Raw genomic sequence first — 17,997 nt, 5'->3', positions numbered from 1 at the left:
TGGTAACATCTCCACATCATATAATACTCAGTAACCCAGTGGAAGTAGCTGACCTCTGACCTCTGACCCCTGTGCGTAGCTGTAGCCGTTTCGAACCGGGAACAGTTTCATTTAAAAACATGTTTGGTTTTCTGGAGCGTTTGTCGCGGCCTCTGCAGATGTTTGAGGTTCTGCGTGGAAATAATGTAAGGAGGAGGTGTTATTGAGGACTTTTGTGAACTTGCTTGGAGCTCCCTCTGCAGGAAGTGGTGGGAATGACATATTTAACGAAGGCAACGAGCTTTCAATTAAGGCGAGACGCTGCAGGTGAAACAGGGGTTAATGTTTTCTCCCTTAACATTTTATTTTTAAAGTCACAGTAAAAAGAAAGATCAAACTCTCCCTTTACGATCTTTAACTTATCTCTCCAACATGTCTTTCCTACGCTTATTCATTCACAAATACTGACGTGTTCGGTATCCATGTGTTGCAGGAAAGGCTGTGACTGAGATGACACTGTAATCCAAATATGGTCATTTCCTGTGTGGGAGACGGCAGCGGCTAAAGACGGGAGGAACATACACAGGGAGCATGTGCAGACAAAGGGACTAAAGTTTAGGGCCTTCTATCCATCCTTCCCTCCTTTCTTTCTTCTTTCCTTCCTTCCTTCCTTTCTTTTTCTCTTTTTTCTTTCCTTCTTCCTTCCTTTATTTCATTCCTTCTTTCCTTTTTTCCTTCCTTCTTTCTTTCCTTCTTCTCTTCCTTTACTTCCTTCTCCTTTCTTCCTTCCTTTCTTCCTTCTTTCCTTCCTTTCTTTCTTTCTTTCTTTCTTTCCTTCTTCCTTCCTTTATTTCCTTCCTTCTTTCCTTTTTTCCTTCCTTCCTTCTTTCTTTCCTTCTTCTCTTCCTTTATTTCCTTCTCCTTCCTTCCTTCCTTGCTTCCTTCTTTCCTTCCTTTCTTCTTTCTTTCCTTCTTCCTTCCTTTATTTCCTTCCTTCTTTCCCTTCTTCCTTCCTTTATTTCCTTCCTTCTTTCCTTGCTTCCTGTGCAGATCAAGGGGCTGAACTTTAGGGCCTTCTATCCATCCTTCCCTCCTTTCTTTCCTCTTCCCTTCCTTCCTTCTTTCCTTTTTTCCTTCCTTCCTTCCTTCCTTCCTTCCTTCCTTCCTTCCTTACTTACTTACTTACTTACTTACTTACTTACTTACTTACTTTCCCTGACGCTGTAATCCAAATATGGTCATTTCCTTTGTGGGAGACAGCATTGGCTAAAGACAGGATAAACATACACAGGGCACATGTGCAGACAAAGGGACTAAACTTTAACAACATCTGCACTTTAGTCGCTCCATCAGACTCCACACTGCACAGAAAATAAAATGTTTTTTTTCTTCACACTTATGCCAGTAATCCACAGCAGAAGTTTCAAACGGATATCTTTAAATGTAATATTTTTCCCTATTCCCGTGCAGCGTCTCGCCTTAAACACATAAAGGAGAAGAGACGACCAAAGTGACCATACTTCTATGCTACGACACAGATAAAAGCTTAAAACTGTCCCTTTAAAAGCACTTTGAAATCACGTTTGTGTGAGAGATATTTTCAGGAAGAGCAGAAAGTATATTTTGTGTAAGAAACTATTTTTATGGAGTTTAAAAAGCGGTCGTTGAAGTTCAGATTTTTGAAAATGGAAAGATGTGGGAAAAGCCATGACGTTTTTTTGTAACGGTGGGTTTTTGCTGTTTCAATTTTGTCATAAAAATGTGTGGGAAATATTAAACAAAGGTAAAACATTCGGACTCTGTGGTTCTTTTGGAGAAACCAGTCTTTAGGATCTGCTCTGTCTGCATGGTTCCGTTTTAGACTCATATTTAAAGTGCATATGACACATTTGAAACCATTTTTACGAAAACATAGACAATTTTGCTATAAATTTTACCCAGTTTTCTTTAGTTTGATCATTTTTGTGATGTTTATAGTTTCACTTCCTTATTGGACACTGACAGGAAGTGACATAGATAGAGGCAAACCATTTTAAACTGTTGCCGTGCCGACCATGTTATGTCAGTGGGAAATGAGTCAAACTGCTGTACGTTTGTTAAGTGACGACGTCATCGCTCTACTTCCAGGTCCAGCGGGCTTAGCTAACTTTAAAGGGACTATACGGAGTTTTAAGAAAAAACTAGTCCCTTTAAATAATAATATCTTCATTCTGCCTGGATATATGATAAGCTATATTATTCTCATTGGGTGTAAGACAGTTGTTGGCCTTTTATCTGCTGTTATGTCAACAGGAGATTCAGATAAAGTTGCTGTTTTTGCTTTGTTTGTCTATGGAACTCTCAACTATAGGCGCAGATTTATGTTTTTCCCAGTGGTTGCCCAGTCAAAACCAACAAAAAACAAAACAAAAAAACACGTGGACAGAATTGATCCCACAAACTCATGCTATGAGCCGGGCGCTGTACCTACAGAGCTACACGGGTGAAGCAACCCCTGCTATATGAATGTAAAGGACCGCCCTGCGCTCACGTGTTCACAGCTCATGATTTACAGTTTATATCGTATCTGTTGAATCATTTTGCAATAAGGGAAAATTCGAACGGATGTCCAAAGATTTGAGTGGGTGCTCGAGCCACGCAGCACCCACGGGATCGCCGTATATGCTCTCAACAGTTTGGACCCGGAAATAGTGAGAAATGAGTTAAACTAATATTCCCTCTGTACATGCGTTTCCAATTACATCAGTTCCAGCGGCCATTTTGAATACCGAAGTAGACTTAATGTAGTACTATAACGTGTAACAATATCTCAACTCAGGATGAAAATGGAAGACAACGGATTGACTGTGGCATTTTGATGTCCTCGTAATCATTGCTCGAGAAGATAACAGTTAAAACACGGCCCCAGAGACGCACGTTTATCTGATATAACCAGGAAGTCTCTGTCTGTGGAGCTACAGCAGGATTTACTAAAGATCTGCTTCACTCTGAAGACTAAATAAACACATCAAAGAAGAAACAGAAAACCTGTTGTGTTGAAGCCATTCAATGGTTGACAGTTGCTAACTGGTAGCATGCTAGCGTCTTGAGCAGCTTAAACACTCTGTTGACATGACAAACTGCAAAAATCCCAGAGACACGTGTGTCTCACGTCTATGAACTCTGACCTCTGTCACATGTTTTATCCAAGGCTAGATGTTTGGAGTTTGGTTTAGGGCTTTCTCTTGGAGAGCTGAGATGATGAAGCTAAATGCTAACCGGAAGCATGCTAGCTTCTTGAGCAGCTTAAACACTGACTCACTGGTTTCTTCACATAAACGTGTGTCTCTGGGGCTGTGTTTTTATTGTTATCTTCTTGATCAATGATTACGAGTACATAAAAAAGCCTCTGTCCACTGAGTAGAGATATTGTTACATGTTGTAGTACTGCATAATTCTACCTCAGTATTCAAAATGGCCACCGTAAACAAAAAAAGTCACATGACTGAAAGGCATGTATTCCATTAGCTTAAAAATTCTAATAATAAGAACTCTTCAGCCCAAAATGAATTCCTTAAATTGTTGCTTCACTGAAATAAAATCATAATTATTACTTACAACAAATGGCGATATTTTGTAAAGCTTTAAAACCTGTCATATGCACTTTAATGGTTTATTCAAGAGTCAGTTCAAAGACCTGTCGCTGTCTCGTAAAACAAATCTCTCAAATACTTACTCAAATACTCTCTACTTTCCGGGATGCATTGATGAAAACCTTGAGGGCCCTTGTTTTGTCTCTGGACCTTCGGACAAGGTTTAGAAGCTTCTGAATGTTTTAGTAAAAAGCTGCTGGTATTGATTCTAACAGGGCTGTTGCTATGGGACGATTTGATGAAAACAAACGAATCCCTGCCCTCTCAGCCCCCCCCCCCTCCTGAATGTGCTTTTCGCGCTCTGTTTTCTCCCCCCCCCCCCTTGTTGTCGAGGCCGGTATCGATCCCGTTGTGTTGCGTAAGCGGCACGTCTCTGGAAGTGGGTCAGTGTTATCGCCTGGAACGCTCCGTCGCCTGGAGACCGCCGCCACTCGGAGCAAAAACCAGGATTATCAGAATCACGCTCCGGACACGGCGAGGGGGGGGGTATGGACACGTCTATAGGCGCCGGTATTAGCCACGAGGAAAGGTCAGGCTCACGTTAGGGGTGAGCGCAGATGGACGAGGCTTTGTAATGACACCACATTATGTCGTAACACTTTAAACACACGCGGTTTTCATGCCGTCGATTTGAGTCGATTTTTCATCATACGTCTTTAATGTCAGAGTAAAAACAGACCAAACTCTCCCTTTACGATGTTTACTTTAAGGCGTCGACTTTGGATTTTGACTGAAATCAGTTTGTGGCATTGAAATACAGCTCTTGTGTATTAAAAATGGTGCTGAAAATAATTAAATTTGACTTTGCTTCCTGTATTGTTTTATGATTGTTCAATATGTAATTCCCGCCTAATTCATTAAATTTCAAATCACCCAAAAAATAAGGCAAAATTTGAATATAACTTTTTTTTTTTCCTCCCACAAATAAATAGCTTAACCTCTTAACTCCCGCCTGAACCGAGAGGATCTTTTTCCTCACGTCATCAGATTTTTTTTCCATCATTTTTTTGTTCAACTCATTTTTGTAACTTTTTTGTCATTTTTTATCACATTTTTGTAATTATATTGTCACATTTTTGTCATTTTTTTCCTCCATTTTTTCCTAATTTTTTGGTCATTTTTTGGTAATTTTATTGTCAAATTTTTATCAAATTTTTGTCATATTTTTGTAATTTTTTTGTCACATTTTGTCACATTTTTGTCATCTTTTCGTCAATTTTTTGTCAATTTCTTGTGACATTTTTGTGACATTTTTGTCACTTTTTCATAAATTTTTCGTCACTTTTTTGTCACATTTCCATCATTGTTTTCGTCTCAGTTTTGTTGCTATTTTCACACCTTTTTTCCAGAAGCTTTTGGATTGGGGTAAAGCCAAACTGGAGAAAATGTGCTCGGTTCAGGTGGGAGTTAAGGGGTTAAAGCTGCCTTAAGCGATGTCTTTTTGAAATGTTTTCATCAGTGGAGTAGTGAACTCTGCTCTGCTTCAGCACCAGCCCCCTCCCCTCACCTGGCTCCACACTAGCTGCTCTGATTGCGTTCAATGAGCTACAAAAATCGCAAACATTTACATTTATTTGCTGAATTGTAACTCCATGAAAGTCTGTCACTTTTTTGGGACATTTAGAACAGAATAATTCCATTTAGAACTTTGTTTACAGCGCAGTACTTTTTTTCCCCGCAACCCTTGAACGCCTCAGCCTCTCCTCCGGTGCTGCTTTGCTTTGTGAGGGAAAAAAAGGAGTAAAAAGACCTGAGGCTCCTGTAGATACTGGATTAATAAACAGGAAGATTTCAGCTGCATCAGAGCAGGCCGGTCACATGTTTGTCAGTTCACCATCTTTATCTAAACTTCTGTCATAATGCTAAAGTGTTAGCCGCTAAACTGTTAGCCACTAACTGTCGCTGCGTCTCCTGCTTCAAACATTTGCATCTCTTGTTCACGTGTTTGTGTTTACGTGGTGCAGGGGGCATGTGGAGGTGAGGGCATGGATCTATTATAATAAACGGGTGAGGGAGGTGCAGCGCTGGTCTTCTTCTACAGCAGGGGTAGGCAAAGTCAAGCCCGGGGGCCAAATCCGGCCCTCTGGCACAGCACCTCTGGCCCTCGAGATGATTTTGAGAAACATTATTACACACATCAAAGAGTACTTTTAACATTATTAGAGTTAAATGGGAGAAAAAAAGGTAGAAATACTGTCAATACACCCAATGAGGTCATATATGATGTACAACACTGGTGTTTGAAAGAAGTGCACTGGAAAAAGAATAATCGTTTTAATGAAGAAATGACATAAATCTACTTGAATTAACAGATAAAATCTAAGGTTTGAGTAGATTTGGTCTTAGACGAGATTAAACCTCTAGTACTAGTTATTCTCTTAATTCAGATAATGTTGTCTCATTTCAAGTGAAAAACAATTATTTGTCTGATTCCAAGTGGGTTTTATTCTTGTTCCATCGGCGCTATAGCATTTGTATCTTGCATTAGTTCAAACCGACTCAAATACAACATAGAAGAACTTTAATTCAAGCAATTTTAAATCATTTATCTCCTTTAAGATGATCATTTTTCCAGTGTTGTTCTTTACTTTGGGCTAATAATCATCGGCTTCAGCCCTCGGTCTATTTACAATAAAGAAAATCAGCCTCCGCCAAGAAGACTTGCCCACCCCTGTTCTACAGTGTGTGTGTGACGCACATGGCGGCACATCTAGTGGAGCTTGTTGGTATTGCATCGGTGCCGGACCGGCAAAGCGGGATCACTTAGAGCAGCTTTAATTAAAAACTAAAAAAGATCCAAACCCCCTCTGAAATATGTTTTTTGGCTAATACAGTATGTCACAAATTAAAGCCATAAACTGAAACCTGGCAAAGTCCATTATTTAGATTTTGTCACCGAAAATATATAAAAACAATAGATTATTTTCTCATATTGATGTCAGTGTTTGTCCCTGCAGCTCTGCCGTACGGGTGGGAGGAGGCCTACACCGAGCGAGGAGTCAAATACTACATCAAGTAAGAGAGGATTAACTCATGAGTGTCGGATGCCCTCCCGTTCTCCTGTAACGTCTTCTTCTTCTTCTCCTGTAACGTCTTCTTCTCCTGTAACTTCTTCTTCTTCTTCTTCTTCTTCTTCTTCTTCTTCTTCTTCCTCTTCTTCTTCTTCCTCTTCTACTTCTTCTTCTACTTTTTTTCTTCTTCTTCTACTTCTTTTCTTCTACTACTTCTTTTCTTCTTCTACTACTTCTTTTCTTCTTCTACTACTACCTCTTCTTCTTCTTCTTCTTCTTCTACCTCTTCTTCTACTATCTCTTCTTCTTCTTCTACTTCTTCTTCTACCTCTCCTTCTACTATCTCTTCTTCTTCTACTTCTTCTTCTACTTCTTTTCTTCTTCTTCTTCTTCTTCTTCTTCTACTATCTCTTCTTCTTCTACTACTTCATCTTCTACTACCTCTTCTTCTTCTTCTTCTACTATCTCTTCTTTTCTTCTTCTTCTACTTCTTTTCTTCTTCTTCTTCTTCTACTATCTCTTCTTCTTCTACTACTTCTTCTTCTACTACCTCTTCTTCTTCTTCTACTACCTCTTCTTCTTCTACTTCATCTTCTACTACCTCTTCTTCTTCTACTTCTTCTTCTACTACCTCTACTTCTTCTTCTTCTTCCTCTTCTTCTTCTTCTTCTTCTTCTTCCTCGCAGTCATGTGACACAGAGCACGTCCTGGACTCCCCCCGAAGAGAAAACGTCTCCGACCAACGACTCGCCCCCGAAGGAACGAGAAGAGAGGACGTCAGTGGAGACCGAGATGTGAAAAATGCTGATACTGCCAACGTTACTCCCGATACTCCCGATACTACAAATACTACAGATACTACTGCAAAATAAAACCTTTGCCTGACACTATACCTGCTTTTTCATGTCTTTTGTCCTTTAGTATATCCTAAACGCACATACTTAGTTAAGGGAAAAACTACTGAAAAAGGATGTTCCACTTTATTAAGCAGATCATCATTTTCAAGCAATAAGGGGAAGAAAAAGGATCTCTCCGCTGATGAAAAGCGTGAAATAGTTGAATGCCTTGGTCTAGGTGTGAAAACCTTCGGTATTTCATGAAAGATTAAGCGTAATCATTGTACTAATACGAGATTTGTGGATGATTCAGACACACACGGGTTTGTGCAGATAAAGGCACAATGAGGACGATTTCTGCCAGACAAACACATCAGATTAAGAGAACAGCTGCTACAAAGCCGACCCTCCAGAGGCTGCAGTTGTGCATAAACCTTCTATCCAGCCTCCCCTAAACTGTTCATTGAAGCTGACGAGGCTGCAGTGGGTTTTTCATCAGCAGAGAGATCCTTTTTCTTTCCCATGTTGCTTGAAAATGTCGGTCTGCTTAATAATGGTTAATGCCCTATACAAAGTTATGAAAAAAGGGATTAAAAAATGACTAAAATTTATTATAAAAAAAGTGACAAAAAATAAGATAAAAATGGCAAAAATGCAACAAAAATACAGTGAAAAATACGAGCAAAAAATGGCAAAAAAATAAGACAAATATGTGACCAAAAAAAAAATAACGTGTGATGAAAACAACAAAAATGTGGCACTCGGTTAAGGCGGGAGTTAAGAGGTTAAAGTGGCATTAAAAAGCATTACATTTGATACTTCAGCCTGCACAAACCCTGTTATATTATAGAAATGTTGTGTAGTAGTAGAAGAAGAAACAGAAATACTACTCATGTAAAGTACAGATACTCAAAAACTGCTTAAAACTACTTATCCTGACAACTAATCATCCCAGGTCTCTGAGATTGATGTCAGTGATTCAAAGACCCCGAGACACAAAACCATCCATGAGTCTCATTGAAAGCCTTTTTTCTTTTACCTTTATGGCACTGAAATACAATTTGCATAATAATTCTAAACATAGTGTGTAATTATACATTAATGTTCAGACTCGCTCCTGTTTAACATACATGTGTTTTAATTATCAGCTGCTGTTTTCACTGTGGGACAAAGGAACTAAAGCTAACGCTGCACTATAGCTGTATTAAAGCTGCACTATAGCTGTACTAAAGCAGATCTAAACAGTCAAAGCACCGTCTCCAGTCCTGCCTGTGTCCGTCCTCAGATGCAGTATTAATAGAATGTGCAGGAGTCGATGTTTTGAGCCCGAAGCTTGCATTGACTTTCTGTCCGTTTCTCGCTCAGATCTAAATTTACTGAACCTCCTACAGAAGCCGGGGCTGCAGGAGAACCAGGATTACACTGGGTTAGACTGGGTTAAAGCGGAGAGGAGCCTAATATGCTTTATCAGATGGAAAAGTGCATTGATGTTCACAGTGTTCATGGGTCACTGACGCCGCACACTTTTGTTCGAGCAGCGTTTGCCTTTAGTGTCGTTTTTGTCAACGAAGGCGATGCAGGGCCGGGCGATACTGACAAAAGCGAATATCTCAATATTTTTTCTCGATGAGTAACCTCTGAACCCCCACCTGGACTGAGCACATTTTCTTCAGCTTAAACCAAATCTAAAAAGCCTCTTGAACAAAGTGTCACGGATGAAAAAGTAACAAAAACCCAAGAAAAAAGTGACAAAAAAGCGACAGAAAAGTAACGAAAAAAACACCAATATTCGATAAAAAATATGATGAAAAAAAAATGACAAAAAATATTAAAAATGTGACAAAACAGTGTCAAAAAAATGACAAAAATGGGACAAAAATGCCATGAAAAAAAATTACAAAAATGTGATGAAAAAGAGACAAAACAGTGAGCAATTTTTTTTAAAATGCGACAAAAATGTGATGAAAAAAAAAAAAAAACATTACAAAAATATGACAAAAATTATGAAAAAATGACTAAAAAATATGACAAAAAAAGTGACATAAAAAAGATTAAAATAACAAAAATGCAACAAAAATACAGTGAAAAATATGAAGAAAAAAATGGCAAAAAAAAAAGACAAAAAAGTGACAAAAACATACAATAACGTGTGATGAAAACAACTCGGCACTCTGTTAAGGCGGGGGTTAAGAGGTTAAAAAGCATTACATTTGACACTTCTACCTGTATAAACCCTGTTATATTATAGAAATGTTGTGGAGTCGAAGTAGTAGAAGAAGAAACAGGAATACTACTCATGCAAAGTACAGATACTCAAAAACTGTACTTAACTACCCTGACTTGTTCACTGGAGTAAAACTAATGAGCCAAACCCGTCATAAACTCCTCTTGTGCGTTTCCTCGTGTGAAACTCGTGCGCCTCGGACTCACCGCTGAGGCGCGAGGCACAAACGTGACGCTCCTCGCTGGGCCGCTTCCGTCCAATCGGCTCGCGGCTCTGGCCCTGGCCCCGCCCCCTCCGCGTTGAACCTCGTGCGCTCTTTGCAGGAAAACAAACCGGCTCAGAGGGAGAGGGGGGGCAGTTAAAGGAACAGTACTGCATGTTTGAAGTACTTTAGAGTCAAAGCAATGATAATAAAGGCGCTGCAGGTGAAAAGGGAAAAATACACTGCAGATTTTTAAAGGTTCAAAGTTGACTTGACCTTTCAGTGACCCAGCGGCTGCTTGGGTGGTTAACATGGCGACTTTACCAACCATCATGGAGGCCCTTTTGTCAATACGTATTGGATCGCAAACATAGTGTCACTATTTAAATCTCATGTTTGGCTGCCTCTAGTCACATCCAGAGCCGCCTTATCCGACGGGCTCGCAGGGGGTGGAGCCCGGGGGCCGACCATAGTCAAGGGTCTATATCAGAATTAAGATTCGTTGATTTTCATGTCAGATACTTCACTTTGCAGCATGGCTGACCGTACGTGATGATTGTGCCGCGCTCCTGTGTGTGTACCTGGAGTAGCCCCGCCCCTACCTGGCCCAGAGGGACACATGTAGGAGTAGCAGGGTTAGGGCTGGGGGCCTATGGGCACATTAAGGTGGGCCATTGACAGGCAGGTCTGAGGAGAGCTGCGTCTCTCTCATTTACCAACCATTTAAAAGCATATGTAATAAATGAAACATTCATTTACTACATGCATACAAACATTATGCATTTTATTCTATTTATTGGGGTAAATGTTACAATCGATGGTAATGACCCAGGATATACTCTATTGAAAGTAGGGCTGTGCAATTAATCGAAATCCGATTACGATTTCGATTACAACAGTAAACGATTACAAAATAAGCATAATCGCAAAAAAACGATTATAATTGTTTTTATCTTTTTTCAAAAAAAAATTTTTCAATTTTTTTTTTTCAAGTTTTTTTTTCAAGTTTTTGGATTTTGGGATTTTTGTCACTTTTTTGCTGGATTTTTGTCACTTTTTTGCTGGATTTTTGTCTTTTTTCTGCTGGATTGTTGTCACTTTTTTGCTGGATTTTTGTCTTTTTTTCTGCTGGATTTTTGTCACTTTTTTGCTGGATTTTTGTTCTTTTTTCTGCTGGATTTTTGTCTTTTTCTGCTGGATTTTTGTCACTTTTTTGCTGGATTTTTGTCTTTTTTCTGCTGGATTTTTGTCTTTTTTCTGCTGGATTTTTGTCACTTTTTTGCTGGATTTTTGTCACTTTTTTGCTGGATTTTTGTCTTTTTTCTGCTGGATTTTTGTCACTTTTTTGCTGGATTTTTGTCTTTTTTTCTGCTGGATTTTTGTCACTTTTTTGCTGGATTTTTGTCACCTTTTTGCTGGATTTTTGTCACCTTTTTGCTGGATTTTTGTTCTTTTTTCTGCTGGATTTTTGTCTTTTTCTGCTGGATTTTTGTCACTTTTTTGCTGGATTTTTGTCTTTTTTCTGCTGGATTTTTGTCTTTTTTCTGCTGGATTTTTGTCACTTTTTTGCTGGATTTTTGTCACTTTTTTGCTGGATTTTTGTCACTTTTTTGATGGATTTTTGTCTTTTTTCTGCTGGATTTTTGTCACTTTTTTTCTGGATTTTTGTAATTTTCTTGATGGATTTTTTTAAAGGCAACAATCGTTTGAATAATCGTGATTTCAATTATGACAAAAATAATCGTGATTATTATTTTTTCAATAATCGAGCAGCCCTAATTGAAAGATACTAGTTTGGAAAAGGTAGCAAAAATGTGCCTGAGGAGGGGGGTCTGGCTCCCGGTCTATAGTGAGTACAGTGGTCCCTCGTTTATCGTGGGGGTTACGTTCAAAGAATACCCCGTACTAAACGAAATCCACAAAATTCAGCTTTGTTTTTTTACAATTTTTATATGATAGAAGAAGATAGAAAAAAACTTTATCGTCTACCATGCACAATGATGGCAGAAATTTGCCTTTGGCTTGCTCATACATTCTAATACATTTGCCCAGCAATGTACACTTCATTAAGGAAAGGAAAAAGGAACTGAACGACATTACTTACAACTTATTCAGCTCCTTGATGGCAAAGGGAACAAAAGATTTCCTGTACACATGTTTCTTGGCACAAGGAAGTCTGTATCTCTGCCCTGATGGAAGGAGCTCAAAGTGACGGGAATGGGCGGCTGTCGTCATCTGTGATCTTATTACACGACGCACTGCTTTACTATAATGCTGAAATAAACTGCTTTGTTCTTGGCCTGTTATTTTACTGCCCTGTTCAACAACTCTGCCAAGTTTAGCTTTGTTTTTGACAGTTAAATCACCAAACCAAGAGACTATGTTAAATATCAGTACGCTTTCAATGAAACACTGATAAACCCTTGATAAGATGTGGTCACTAACTTCAAAACCTCTCAGCTGACGCAGCAGGAAAAGCCTTTGCTGAGCTTTCTTGTAAACACAGTCAACATGTTCGTTAAATGTGAAAGAATTGTCCGAAATTGTTCCTAGATATTTGAATGAGTCACTTGCTCTACATCATGTCTAGGGCTGCAACTAACGATTATTTTGTAATCGATTAATCTAATGACTATTTTTACGATTAATCGATTAATCACTTGGCTGTGAAATGTGTTGGAAAATTCTATTTTTTCAATTTTTTTCATCACATAGCGCTAAAGTGGCACAGCTCGAGGACATATTGATGGAGTAAGATAAAAGTGAGTGTTTGTTTTCGGCTAATTCTGCTTCTGATTGGACGAGACACAGACAGATATTCAAGAAATTTACAGTGTACAAAACACTACAGACCCTAACTATAAAAACACAGTAGGTTTTCATCAAAAAATACTGCATTTTCATGTAATTTTTGCTCTATTTGAGTCTGTCTGAACCAGAAAACGATTAATCGATCACTAAAATAGTTGTCGACTATTTCAATAATCGATTAGTCGTGGATTAACTGAAGTGGTTCGAACAGTGGATTTGACGGCTCCAGTTTCCTTCGATCGCTGAAGCACATTTATTTTGTCTTATTTATGTTAAGTTGAAGGTTACCGTCCTGGAACCGTTTCATAAGCTCGACTGTCGAGCTTACATTGTGAGCCACCGAGTCAATGTTAGTGACACGTGCAACCAATGCCATGTCAACAGCATATTTGATTAAGGTTAAAATGTTTGTGTCGTATCTGATTTCATTTGTGTATATTGAAAACAACAAGGGCGATAATATGCACCCATATAACATGCATATATGTTTTAATGAGGATTTAGTCAAATTTAGGACAGCACAAGTCATTTTTAAAGCAAGACAAAAAGCGCTCCCAGAAAATGTTCAAATAAGGTTCAAAGATAGAGATGGTGCATATTATTTAAGAGGTAAATGGAAATTTAAATACCCAAAAGTAGATTCAACAAAAAAGAGTATGTGTATAACAGTCTGTGGTGTAAAACTATGGAATAAACTGGATGAAAAGCTAAAAGTATGTACAAAAACCTACTTGTTCAAGAATACACTAAGAATGTAAAGTGTCAGGGCTGCAGTTGTTATCGCCTCTTGTCTGCTTTTCCATGTGACCGTCCTTGTTACCTTCCACTCTCCTACCTAAATAAATATATCAAATACATACAGCAAAATACTAGGGCAAGCAAGAGGTAACCGGTACTCGAGTGGGACCACCCTGGTACCGGGTCGCCAAAATCTTGCTCTTTTAATGCACAGACCAGGACACCCAAAGGCTCCTCCTCCAAATGTACAATGAAGAACAGGTTGAGCAGGAGGTGGGCTGGTGCTCGAAGGGCGCCCCCTTTTGGCAACAGCTTCCCAAATCTTGCTTCTTTTAACGCATAGACCAGGACACACTGAAATGTACTCACAGATGACAAATATCTAAAACACACAAGAAGGAAACCATATGTTTATATATGCACGTACTGTCCATGTACAGGTGTATATAAATATAGCAATGATGGTTCTACATGGGGCAGCATCAGACTGCAGCAACAACCTGTCACCATTCCATTCCATACTTAAGAATGTACTATAAGACAGTATTCCAAACCTGTTTCTGTACCAAAGACTAAGTAAACTTATTTCCTATGTTATTTCCTATTCTGTACCAAAGACAATGTAAACTTATTTCCTATGTTTGTACCTTAATTGTACCATAATGAGCTGGTCTCAGAGAACAAACCGGAAAGTAAAAGAACGGCAGTTGTAAAGTTTGTAAATACGTTTAAAGGGGTCGGCATAAATAAGCATTGTTTGCTTCAGCCTACTCCCTTTTGGGCATTATTGTGTTTCTTTTCTTTTGTAAAAACTTGGAACTTGAAATTGCTCAAATAAACTAAACTAAACTAAACTAAACTAAAACTAAAACTAATGCTGTAAAACCCCTCAAAACACACTTTATACACTTTTCTCACTCGTTCACTCGGGTTTCCTCTTATACCCGGTGTCACTGTGCGATTAGTTTGTCTGGTAAGATTTTTAGATTCATATCACAGACGTGGGGATGGAAACATCGTCTCGTCTCCACTATACACATTTTTATGAAGAAATTGGTGTCCTTTCAGGTGGATAGAAACATGTTGAAAATGTTTTACAGTGCTTTTGTGGAGAGTGTTCTGACTTTCTGTATCATCTGTTGGTTCGGGGCCATGACTGAGGCACAAAAGAACTCCCTTAGAAAAATATGAACAGTTGCAAACAAAATCCTAGGTGCTCCTATGAAGGGTCTGCAGGACATTTATTTTGCTCGAGCTCTAGATAAAGCAGACATAATATTATCGGACTCAAAACATCCTCTGTTTAGAGAGTTTGAGCTGCTCCCCTCAGGTCAAAGGTACAGGAGCCCCGCCCTGACTAAAAACAGGACCAGGCAGGCATTTGTGCCACAAGCCATTTTACAATTAAACAAACCAACAACATGAAACCAACAGTGATTTATTTTTATTTTTATTATTATGCACAGCTGGTCTGTCAGAGAAGGTTTTTAAGGAATGTAGATAACGATTTTAAAATAATTTAAACCAAGGTTGACGGGCCGTGGTTTGTTTTTTGTATGTTGTCAGTGTTTGGATCTGTCTGCTGTGGTCACTGTTGTATTTGTGTATTTCCACTCACGGCAAATGAATTTCCCCACGTGGACAATACATTTCTACTACTAGATTTCTACTACTATGCGTTTGTTCAAACTAAGAGACAATCGTCGCTACGACCAAAGTTTTATCGTTGCAGTTTCAGCGTCAGGAGGCGAGTGTTTAGCTGAGGCGAGCGCCACATGCTAGCGGGTTTTATTTTCGCTGAAAAGTTCAGAGAAAGTAAACGCGGAGTCGGAGCCGCTCATGCCCGGCCTGTGACTCTGCGCTGGTGTGTTGACGGTCCACAGAGGGCTTTTCCACCAAGGTGTTGGTTCTGGGCTGGTTCAGAGCTGGTTCTGGTGCCGGGTTGGTCTCATACCGACTTGGTTTTCCACCAAAATGAGAGCTGTGCCTATTGTCATGGCAAGTTTATAAGTTCATGTTCCTGTCACAGCAGCCGTTAACATTTTGATTTCTTCTTTCTAACTCTTGTTTTAGCTGAAGAGCATAAAGCAAAGCAACAGTTTCCTCCACAGAGACTGTTTTGGCTTCTCCAGGAAGTTCTAAGCACAAACTAACTAATATTGAGTGTTTGTTGGAGGAGAGAGCCACGCCCCCAGCCGCTGACATCACTGGTGCTCGTTTCTTGGTCCAGCTTTTAACTGGTTCCCGACCGGCACCAGATTTTGGAACCAAGAGCCAGGGTTTTTTTCAGTGGAAAACGAAAGAACCGGTTCTGAAACTGGAACTGGCCCAGAACCAGCACCGGCACCAGCTTGGTGGAAAAGGGCTAAGAGATCCTCTCTGCAGCGAGACGAGGCTCACTCTGCGACAGCCAATCAGGACGCAGAACGCAATGCACGTATGGCGTTAAAAAAAAACATGCAAAGTTGTACTAAAAATAAATCGGCGAAACAGCGAGGCCGTGAAAGATGAACCGCGTTATAGCGAGAGACCACAGTAAGTAGATTATGCAGTGGGTCATTTCCAATTGTTCCAGCCTAAGGTTTGTGAACCATGGTTCCCAAAGTGGGGTTCGCGGGACACTGAAGTGGGGGTCGCAAGATGAATTTGTAGAAAACATTATTATTATTTACATTTCTGGCATAGAGATGTATTTTTTAATGGAAAACAGCATTTGAATCACTTGAAAGCTAAGACTGATCTTAACTTTTTTGCTCATTTCTGGCTTTTTTGTGTTTTTTCATCACTTTTTTAGTCGCGTCTTTGTCACTTGCTTGTTGTGTTATTGTTCCTTTTCCAGCTGCTTTTTGTTGCACTTTTGTCACTTTTTTGTTGTGTTTTCATCGCTATCTGGACACTTTTTTCGAGAAGCTCATAGATTTGGGTAAAGCCAGACTGGAGCTGGGTTCAGGTGGAGGCTAAGAGGTTAAACCTGACCTCGCCGAGCGGCCTCCTCTCTCTGCCAGGACGGTTCCTTTTGCTTCTGGTCTGGAGAACCGCCCGGTGCTCCAGAAGCAACAGCAGAAGATCAGTTTCCCTCAGAGACGCTGAAGAACAAGGGAAAAACATATGAACTCGCACTAAATTAGCAATGATCTTTATAATTACCAGCCTCACAGTGTCGCAGCAGAAAAGGTTATGGACACAATTGATTCTTTTATAACGAGAAAAACACGTCTGCACCAATTACCGCTGGGTTATGGTTTGAATAATTGATGCTGTTTTTCTCCCCTGCAACCGAGTGGAAAGTCATTAAAGTGTAATTATGAAAAACACTTCATTTAATAATTACTGACTATGCTGAAGGTGTCGAAGAACGACGGGTAATAAGAATAGAGTTAGTGAGAAGTTCAGCTTTAGTTTCTATTTTAAGGGCTGTTTTATTTGGTTTGGTGTGAAGGACTGTAAATAAATAAAAAATCTCAGCCTTAATCATCAAAATTATAACATCTGTCACTCAGCAACAGATACCGATATGTACATATACACAATGTCAACTCTGAAAAAGTTACATATGGGGTCCCACAAGGCTCTATTTTGGGTCCACAATTGTTTTAAATGTATATCAATGATGTTTGTGAAGCTTTGGAATTTTGGAGCTATAGAGGAGAGAGGGAGAGGCTAAATGCTAACGCCGTCTGTGCTGTGTTTACGTGACTGAAGGCACGGGGGAAGATCACACAGGTCCTAAAGAACTCGTCAAAGCTAAGGTAAGAACATATCTCAGTATGTAAAAATGGTGGCCTATTCCTTTAAAAACAACAATCAGTATGAGAGGGCGAGTGGGCGCTGCTGTGGGTTAGGTATCTTAGCCAGTCAGGTGCTCTTCCAGGATCCGTACGCCAAAAAAGCTAGGTCTGAAGACAAAAAAAGGAGTAAAAATCCTTTATTTGAACGAGGGACACCAACGCGTTTCGACCGCTCAAAGCAGGATATGTGCTTCCTGCTTTGAGAGGGTGCAGTCGTGTCTCTGCTTGCTTATGCTGCTTGCCTCTTTATTCGCTTTTTTAATCACTCTTTTTTGGCACATGTCACACGGATATGATTTTATTCTCTTCTTCTAAGTGAGCCAAGACTTTTTTAATCATTTTTAATCATTTTATGCCCTTTTTTTTTACAACTCATCTGGACCAGCGACGACTCTTATCAACATGGCTGCGGGAGTAACGCAAACATCTTCTTGTGAAAGCTGTCGGATTTATCAACAAGAAATTATTTTGCTGCGGGACAAAATTCTCGCCTTTGAGATGGATAAAGGACTTAATGACACGCTCCCTATGGAACACGGTAAGAAGACTGGAAAAACTGATACTTGCAACCTAAAGCTAGACGATACCGTAACGTTCCCGAAACTAAACAGACAACTTGGTGCTCGGCCAAAGCAAAGAAAACGTGCTAGCAAAAATAAACCTGGAATAAAGTTAACAAACAGATTTTCACCTCTCTCAGAAGATGAGCATAACAAACGGAGAAAATCAGAGAGAAACAGAGGAAAAGAAGTCGAAACAAAGCTCGAGAGGAAAAG

At 39.6% G+C, this 17,997-nt stretch overlaps 1 protein-coding gene across 1 annotated transcript in view; it reads left to right on the top strand.

Moving 5' to 3' along the window:
* stxbp4 (syntaxin binding protein 4) overlaps nucleotides 1-7,440 on the top strand; it is a 59,572-nt gene extending 52,132 nt beyond the window's left edge. The window contains exons 21-22 of the mRNA XM_079576899.1: nucleotides 6,569-6,626; nucleotides 7,309-7,440. Of these exons, the coding sequence (XP_079433025.1) occupies nucleotides 6,569-6,626; nucleotides 7,309-7,420 (170 nt within the window). The 3' untranslated portion in view covers nucleotides 7,421-7,440. The remainder of the gene's footprint in view (nucleotides 1-6,568; nucleotides 6,627-7,308) is intronic.
* Nucleotides 7,441-17,997: the final 10,557 nt, after the last annotated feature.

This window comes from Gobius niger, assembly GCF_951799975.1.
Source record: "Gobius niger genome assembly, chromosome: 19".
Lineage (NCBI taxonomy): Eukaryota > Metazoa > Chordata > Actinopteri > Gobiiformes > Gobiidae > Gobius > Gobius niger.
This window is presented reverse-complemented; position numbering and strand designations above follow the sequence as displayed.